Below are 9343 nucleotides of genomic sequence, written 5' to 3'. Positions count from 1 at the left end.
AAATAAAAATGAGGTTTTTGAAAAATAGTTTTTCTTAAGTCAATTTAAACGAGTCCTTAATCAACTTACGTTAAATTCTAGTTTATGAATATACTTTAAAACGTCGAATTCTACCCTACATATTTTCAATAGCTTTTAAATTAGCAATAGTTTATTGTTGATTTTTCAAAATTTTTTTTATCATGGATTAGTCATTTCACAATAAAATTTTGGAAAATCTTTACATATTACATTTTCTTAAATTAAATTTAAGATTTATTGGAAGCTAAAGCATTATTTTTTTAAAAAAAAAATAAATTAAACAAATTAAAAAAATTAAACAAATTAGAAGGATCAAAATGGTATTTACTCGTGGCTCTATAAATTCACACATATATATATTTTAATAATAACAGAATCAGTGGAGCTCGCAGGAGAGAGAGAGAGAGCGCTCATTCGACTGAGTCCAATCTCTCACATCAATTTATTCCATTTCGCGATTGATTATTGAATAGAAGAATTGTTAATAATAATAATACCCATCCTTCTTTCTTGCTTACTTTACTTTCTCTGCCTCAGTTTCTTGCCCTTCTGCTTTCTTCAAGCTCTCAAATGCCTTCAATGGCTTCAAGAACGAGAGAATTCTGACTCTTCTTTCCAATCTTTTCTCCACGCTCGGGAAAATGGACGCCAAGCTTCTCCTCCTGCTTCTTCTCTTTCTTTTCGACGTCTCCTTTGCGCAGATGCCAGGCATTTACTCCATCTCTGTTATTCCGGTTTCTACAATGATTATCCATGCTTTATTTCACTCTATACTCGTTTTAGACTATAACTTTTATGTCTCGAGGGTTATGGAGCTATGCGGTTGTTGGTTTCTCTGTTTTTGTCAAGTTTTGTATGGCGTCATCTCCGATTCTTCAGTTTTCACTATTTCCGGTCTGCTAAAATGACTGTTGCTGTGTTTGTTAGATTCTGATTCGTTGTCTCTGAAGAATGAATTTTAGATGTTTTAGATTCTATCGCTACCGTCACCATTACCTAAACTTTGGTTTTAGATGATAAGTGTCGTTTTCCATTCATGAACTTTGACCGAACGTATTCAAAAGAATACATTCGATTGCGGAAAGAACGTGATGGTATTTATGTACTATAGATTCTTTATGGTCTTTGATTGTTTTGTTGGAGATATTTTGATCTTTATATCTTGGACTCAGTGTTGACTAACTTGATAATTTGTACTGCGTGGTTTATTAATATTTAATGTTGAAGTGATATTTAATTGTTCCTCCTTCCCTTTGAACATTCATGTGATAATATTTTTTTTTAAAATTTCTTCATTTTATTTTATTTTTTGATTTGATTGTCGTTTTATGAAGCCACAGAGCTTTTCTTACCATGTTGACTCTCAATATGAAATATAGATATCGAATTAATCACATGGTTGAGTATTTACTTCGAATCTAAAGTGTTCTGTATATTGTGTGTGGACCGTGGAGTAGGTTTTGTAAGTTTGGACTGTGGAGGTCAAGAAAGTTTCACTGATGATATCGGTCTTGAGTGGGTTCCAGATACTCAAGTTCTTTTTGGAGAAGCAATTAACATTTCTGTTGCAAATGAGACAAGAAAGCAATATATGACTTTAAGACACTTCCCTGCTGATTCTAGGAAGTACTGCTACGCACTCAATGTCACTACTAGAACACGTTACCTTCTCAGAACAACATTTTTGTATGGTAACTTTGACAATAACAATGTGTATCCGAAATTTGACATTTCCCTTGGGGCAACTCACTGGTCAACAATTGTCATATCTGACGCCAACACTATCGAGGTTCGAGAGCTCATATTTCTGGCTTCAACTCCTACTGTAAGCATTTGTTTGTCAAATGCTACAACTGGACAGCCATTCATATCCACGCTTGAGCTCCGACAATTTAATGGCTCTATCTATTATACTGAATTTGAGGATCGGTTTTACCTGCGTGTCTCAGCAAGGATTAATTTTGGAGCAGATTCCGAAGCTCCAGTAAGGTCAGTCAGCATGAGTAGTATCGTTGCTTTCTCATATACTCATGTAGTCATATAACTGTAGGAATAGGTCCATAAGCAGCCAACAGTAAATAAGTAAATCAATAAGTAACTGAATTTTTTTACCAATCTTTGTTGGGCCACTATTGTGGTACTTCTTAGGATACTTTTATGATGTTTGAAAAAACAATTATAAAAATAATATGAAACCAACATGTCAGGTATCCTGATGATCCGTTTGACCGGATATGGGAGTCGGACTCTGTGAGAAAAGCAAATTACCTTGTTGATGTTGCTGCTGGTACAGAAAAAGTTTCCACCAAATTACCAATAGATGTAGATAGAGATGAAAGACCACCTCAAAAAGTAATGCAGACAGCTGTAGTTGGCAGAAATGGTTCATTAACTTACCGGTTAAATTTGGATGGTTTTCCTGGCTTTGGATGGGCAGTTACCTACTTTGCAGAAATTGAAGACTTGGGTCCAAGTGATACAAGAAAATTCAGGCTTGTACTTCCCGGAATGCCTGATATCAGCAAACCTGTAGTCAATATTGAAGAAAATGCTCAAGGAAAATTTCGGCTTTATGAGCCTGGTTTTACCAACTTAACCTTGCCTTTTGTATTATCTTTTCGGTTTGGGAAAACATCAGATTCTTCATTTGGACCTCTGTTAAATGCTATGGAGATTAACAAATATCTTGAAAAAAGTGATGGTTCTCTAGATGGTAAACCTAAATTCAAATTGATTTTAAATTTAAACTCTTGAATGTTATATATTTATCGTTTATGTCCTATAATGTATTAACATTTATCTTGGCTGATCTATTATGTTTGATATTGGAACATGTGAACTTCAGGAGCAGTTATTGCTAGTGTAATTTCAAAATTTTCATCTTCAGATTGGGATGAAGGTGGTGATCCATGCATGCCAGTTCCTTGGTCATGGCTGCAATGTAACTCTGATCCACGGCCAAGAATAGTTAAAATGTAAAAGTTGTTACTATTGCTGCCATTTTTCAAGCCTATTTATGCTTACGTATATTTGATCATTCTAGTTACTCTATCTACCTTTGGCACTTTGTTAGTTCATTGTCCAAAAAGAATTTGACGGGGAACATCCCTACAGACCTTGCAAAGTTGAGCGGTTTAGTTGAATTGTAAGTTCCATTTTACATTTAACTTTTTTCTTGGTTGTCCAATGGTCTTTTTTTCCATTCTACATCCATAAAGGCTGTTGTGTCTTTTGATTTCACCCTCTGTTTTTGGCTTCTATGCAGATGGCTTGATGGAAATTCATTTGTTGGTCCTATTCCCGATTTTACTGGATGCGTGGACTTGAAAATCCTGTAATCTCTAATGACTTCATTTCTATCTCATAATCTGTTGAAGGTTTTTTAAGCTGACTGAGAGATCTTTGCTTTTTTAGCCATCTTGAGAACAACCAGTTGACAGGAGAGCTGCCTTCCTCTTTAGCAAATCTACCAAATTTACGTGAGCTGTAAGTATCATGGATAATGGCGTTGCATTCTGTATTCCAGAATGAATATTGACGCAAATGTCAAGGATTTTTTGCTATATATTTGAGTTGTCTTCTTTGTAATATTTGACAGAGTTTACATTTGTAAATCCATTTTCCAAGTGAGCTGTCTGACATATTTCATGTATCTGATGTTTGTAGGTATGTGCAGAATAACATGCTATCTGGAACAGTGCCCTCTGGTCTTCTCAATAAAAACCTAGTCTTTGAGTGAGTATCAGTTTCGATACTTGGTTTATATGTCTGTTTGTGTATATATATATATTGTGCTAATATTTGAAACCATTTGCTTTCCTTGAAAAGAGATTCTACCTACCTGCATATTGTTTTTTTCAGGTGAATTCTTGTATGTTATGCTGAAATGTTGTCTGTGGAAATAGTAGAAATATATGATAAATAAATATCTATATGTGAATTTACTTTGTTTCAGATAGTAAATTATTCCTAGTCTGCAATATATGGTCGTAGTTATTTATCCAAATGGCTAAATCCTTACCCTTTGTATAACCTCCAACTATTTTAGTTTTTGGGCAAGTTCATTACTCTCGATACTTGCCTTCACTATGTGCTCTCGTTCATTTACAGCTACTCTAGGAATATTAATCTTCACGAAGGGGGAAAAAAGAACCACGTTTATATCATTGTGGGTTCAGTAATTGGTGCTGTTGTCCTGCTGTTGGCTACTGTGGTATCTTGCTATTTCTTGCATAAAGGAAGAAAAAGATATCATGAACAAGGTACATGCAGAAACCTTTCCCTTTCAAGATCATGAGTTGATTTGACATGGTTATCTTTTTAATCAAAATTAATTTACCAGATCTACTTGAAGGATCCTTGGCTGTACAAAGATTTGCCTCTTCAAAGGGTGATGCCCCCAAGGAAACCGCACATTGCTTCAGTGTTAATGAAATTGTAGAAGCAACGAAAGATTTTGAAAGAAAAATTGGGTCTGGAGGTTTTGGTGTTGTATACTACGGGAAATTAAATGATGGAAAAGAAATTGCAGTTAAAGTTTTGACTAGTAATTCCTTCCAGGGAAGGCGAGAATTTGCAAATGAGGTAATATTCGTATAACTGATCTTCTATTCTATTCAGTATTTTCCGTTCAAAGATACTTTAATGTATGGCGCAGTATGGGTTGTGTTGGCCAGTTCCATAATACTTTCTTATATCATTTTGTTCTTTTTCTTTTATGTCAATAATGTGGTAGAAAACACATGCATGGAGAGGATCATGTGGGGCTGACTAAATTGCGAGTCTTGTGGCTGATGAGCTATAAGATGTTGGGGCAAGGTTAAGCTAAATATTTGTGCACAACCATTTGGGAGAAGTTTTAGTGGGGTCTACTACTAGTGCTATAAGGAATGAGAGAAAGAGTCTAGGGAGTGTAGGTTGTCGGGAAAAGATAAAACAAACCTTCAAACGTGGGAGAAAACAAATCCTGAAAATTTTGCGATTTTGTGTCTTCCCCTATTGAATCAAAGTATGCTTTATTTATTTATTTTTACTTTTTTAATCTTGAATTCTAATCAATTTAGAGTTCTATCTCGGAAGAAGCTAGAGAATTAGACTCAGGATTGGATGTGGTAACAGTAGAGAAAAACATACTGCATTACTAGAAGGAATGAATCAGCTACTATGACAGCAAAACGACTTGGAAAATTTTGAACACCTTTACACAAAAACAATCCTAGGAAGGGTAAGACAGTCAATCAGGTGTAAAGTGGAAAAGTTGGGTCATCAAATGAGTTTACTAAAGAGAGGCAAGTGTGGGGAATTGTTTATGAGAGTGGACTCAAGAAAGAGGTCACTATGGCGACTCAATTGTGAGAAAGGCAGGAGTTGCTGTAATCTGACAGAATCAATATTTCTCAGGTTTAGCAGTTCCTTATGGTTAGTTACATGATCAAAGAGGTGAAGATGAAATTGAAGATCCTAAGCTAGACTGGAGATTCTTTACTTGGCTAGTACCAGTGGAGTAATAGTCGATGTCCAACTCAAACATGGCCAATATGCTAAATGGTGCTCATCACATGATGCCCTACTTCACAAAAAGGGATGTCATATGAAAGTTTCTTAGCTCTCAAATAAGAAGTGGGTGTTAAAAAATATTGGTGTTAGTATGAAATAGTCGTGGAAGCAGTGCCTAATATCCCTAATTTGGTACAATGACCATCTTGTGAGCTTCTCAAGTTATGACTGCGGTTAGGGTCTAGTCAGTGGAGTTTAGGACCAGGGTTTGTGTATTGAATGAAGGTATATAGAGTAAATGCTTGTGGGGCATAGTCTTGGTCCAGTAGTTTGAGTGACGACAATGACCTGACCCGATGGCTCTGGTGGTGTGGTAGGACATGCTAGCTAGCAGGTGAGAAGGGTGAAATGAAAAGGATACGGTCACGTCAATCTTTGTGAGGGCACACTAGGCATTGATGGATGCTTAATTCTAATGTAGACGTGAGAAGGGGTTAGGGGTGGAAAATCGATTAGGTGTCTACAAGGCTCTGCGTCATTATTTAAAAAATTGAAGTTGGGAATGGAAAACAATTCTCCCAATCTTTTTTTACCCTTCCTGGGTTAGGGATCGGAATTTACCTTGACCCTGCCCCAACCTAAAAAATTTTCAAGGAAAGGAGCATGGAAACTCATTTATCCTTGATGACTTGAAATTCCAGTTAAATTGAGCGAGATCTTCTGATGGGCAGAGCACTAGAGGGACATGAAGTTTAAGGCGAGGGAGTTGGTTTCCATTTGTTTAGCAGGCCACAAGCAATAATCCCTATCAACTGATTACCTCAAATCGTTGGTGAAGAACATTACGAAGCTGCGCAAAGAATTAAACAAACCTTACAACATTACAAAGAACTGCAGGACATTATAGCTATCCTTGGGTTAATGAGAAGCTTGCTTCTTTCACTTCTATATCTTTAATATTTCACAACTTAAACCAGCAAGAAAGGTCTGGTTTTCAGCCTAGCCCTTTATGTCTGCTGCTGAGTCATAAGTCGGATCTCAACTTGTTGTGGAGGCTATGTTAGGAGTTCATCTTGTGCCTGATCATAATTCTCAAGATTTAGTGGTCCTTGTACAGTGGGAAAGGTTAGCATCATCATCATGGGAGAACCTTGAATTGTGAAACTAACACCTTCCTATTTTCCACCTTGGACAAGGTGAAAGTTTTGGCTGTAGGTATAGATAGAAGCATAAGCATCCACACGTTCAATTTGTATATACAAGGATATACTGGTGGCTCTTAAGTGTAGGGAGAAGGCAAGCTAATCATTCGAGTAAAACTGTCCAGGAGAATGCTTAATCAGTCCTTGGTCTTCATAAGGGACGAGAGAGGGAGCCAAGAGAGGGATCCAAAAGGTCTGGTGTTGAGAGCACCTGACCTTTTGGATTGTTTGGCCATTGTGCTCCTATCCTTTCCCGTCTAAATCAAATATAATCAGCTGTTCTTCATCTATATACTTTTATCATAATGCAATGCACCGACAATGGACATGAGAGAGAGAGAGAGAGAGAGAGAGAGAGAGAGAGAGAGAATACATTGCAGAGCTGTAGAGTTCAAAATTAGAAGAAAATGTTCATGCAAATAAAATCATCCCATGTGTAACTTTTCACTCTCAACATGGACAAATTGAACTTTTATTCGTCTACTCCCTTTTTTATTTTGTTGCATTGAGTGGATTGGTACTAGGTAAATCCTAATCACATTAGAAATTGATATTTGTGGCTGATGGATGACAATTGGTTATGAAGGTGACTCTTCTTTCAAGAATTCATCACAGAAATCTTGTACAATTTCTGGGATATAGCCAAGAACAAGACAGAAGTATGCTTGTGTATGAGTTCATGCATAATGGAACTCTCAAAGAACATCTTTATGGTAAGCCCACATGTTATTTTTGCAGAGAAAAATGCAGGTTCTGAAGGCAATTAGCTTCTTGTTTGTGTACACAGGTCCACTAACACGGGAAAAAACTATCAGTTGGATAAAGCGCCTCGAGATTGCTGAAGATGCTGCTAGAGGTTTGAATAAAAGCTATGTGCATCTTGTTTTGCCCCGTGTATGGAAGAATCTTCCTTGAATATTTTCCTGAACACATTCTGCTTGTTATGTTTTCAGGGATCGAATACCTTCACACAGGCTGTATTCCAGCAATTATTCATAGGGACTTGAAAAGCAGTAATATTCTTCTTGATAGGCACATGAAAGCAAAGGTTTCAGACTTTGGTCTTTCGAAGCTTGCAGTGGATGGGGTCTCCCACGTTTCCAGCATCGTTCGGGGAACTGTAGGATATTTAGATCCAGAGTAAGTTTCTTCCCCTTTTCTTGAGAATTTATATATATTTCCTGAGGTAAAGTTATATGGCTATAATATATATAGAAAATATACACACACACACACTGTCAACATACCACTACAAACTTCTGGATCCTTTTGAGCAAACGTAATTCTGAATAATCCTTTTTGGTATTGTGGTCGTTATCTATCACTCACCTAATTAATATTGTTTCTAGTTGGTTGCTAAAAATTATCGTAACGTGCTTTTCTTGTTTCATTATTTTACTATCAGGTATTATATCTCTCAGCAGTTAACAGACAAGAGCGATGTATATAGCTTTGGCGTTATTCTTCTCGAGTTGATATCTGGTCAAGAAGCTATATCTAATGTTAACTTTGGTGTTAATTGCCGCAACATCGTTCAATGGGTGAGTCTAGATTCCTTTAACAAAAGTACAAACTACAACATATTATGGTACTTAGCCAATAAGTCAGATTTAAATTCTTTACTATAAGAAATCTTTAGATTCTGTTAATGAGAAGGAAAGAGAAATTTTTATCCTATCCCCCATCTGTGCTATATGCTCATGAAATATAATTTGAATTATGAATGGCGCTCATTGATTGATCATAATGCACAGGCGAAATTACACATTGAGAGTGGGGACATTCAAGGGATCATCGATCCATCACTGCACAATGAATATGATATTCAATCGATGTGGAAAATCGCAGAGAAAGCGTTGATGTGTGTCCAGCCACATGGGCACCTGAGGCCGTCCATATCTGAAGTGCTGAAGGAGATACAGGATTCAATTTTGATTGAAAGGGAAGCTACTGCAACTAGAGAAGGTAACTCTGATGACATGTCTAGAAACTCAGTCCATTCTATGAATATGGGATCTCTTGATTTGTGTGGAAATGAAAACTATGTGTCGTTTGACGAATCCATTGCTCGACCTACTGCAAGGTAGGTAGCTGGTTATATTGTACAAACACATCATTTTTTTAGGAACAAAAATTTGCATTCTTTTTGGTTGCAGTTAGGTCAAAGTTTGTCAATGGTGTCCCCATATTTTGCCACTCTTATTACACCTCTTAAAAAGAGATGAAATGGTTAGCTAGTTGTAAATTCTTGAACAGCTTATTTTTGCTAGAGTTGTCATTGAGTACTCCATTTGTTCAACACTGTTAAATTCTATCAAGTCTACCCCCTACTTATTTGTGCTTTTGACCTGGAGTGATTTCAAAGTGCTTTGAAAGAAATTGATAAGCATTAGCCTGTAATGCTTCTTTGGGTCCAATAGCTTGTTAGAGAAATACCTGCGAATACGTTTGGGAGATAGTTAAAATCATTTTTGTCATATTTAAACTCATTTGAATTTTGATGGTATGATATGAAAGTCATATTTAAAAGTGATAATCAAATGTCAAAACAAATTTTATGTTCCTTTTACCAAAAAGGAAAAAAAAAAAAAATCAATTGTTAAAGCAATTTTTTTAACGTCTAA

The 9343-nt window shown here is 36.3% G+C and overlaps 1 protein-coding gene across 2 annotated transcripts; it reads left to right on the top strand.

Annotated features, from left to right (window-relative positions):
* Window positions 1–383: 383 nt before the first annotated feature.
* On the top strand, window positions 384–9063 carry LOC120090470 (probable LRR receptor-like serine/threonine-protein kinase At1g67720). Of its 2 annotated transcripts, none has more exons than XM_039048164.1 (15): window positions 384–729; window positions 1479–2010; window positions 2229–2734; window positions 2867–2996; window positions 3095–3166; window positions 3287–3355; window positions 3436–3507; window positions 3688–3756; window positions 4132–4283; window positions 4376–4605; window positions 7306–7432; window positions 7507–7575; window positions 7673–7859; window positions 8125–8260; window positions 8474–9063. In XM_039048164.1, exons 1-15 carry the CDS (start codon window positions 663–665, stop codon window positions 8804–8806), a joined length of 2751 nt encoding a protein of 916 aa, XP_038904092.1. In that variant the 5' UTR covers window positions 384–662; the 3' UTR covers window positions 8807–9063. The 2 variants fall into 2 exon arrangements, with proteins under 2 accessions (XP_038904092.1, XP_038904091.1); XM_039048163.1 differs by having other exon boundaries at window positions 385–729; window positions 4364–4605.
* The last annotated feature ends 280 nt before the right edge of the window (window positions 9064–9343 follow it).

Source organism: Benincasa hispida, chromosome 11, assembly GCF_009727055.1.
Source record: "Benincasa hispida cultivar B227 chromosome 11, ASM972705v1, whole genome shotgun sequence".
Taxonomy (NCBI): Eukaryota; Viridiplantae; Streptophyta; class Magnoliopsida; order Cucurbitales; family Cucurbitaceae; genus Benincasa; species Benincasa hispida.
The sequence above is the reverse complement of the archived record's forward strand: the minus strand, read 5'-3'. Positions and strand labels throughout refer to the sequence as shown.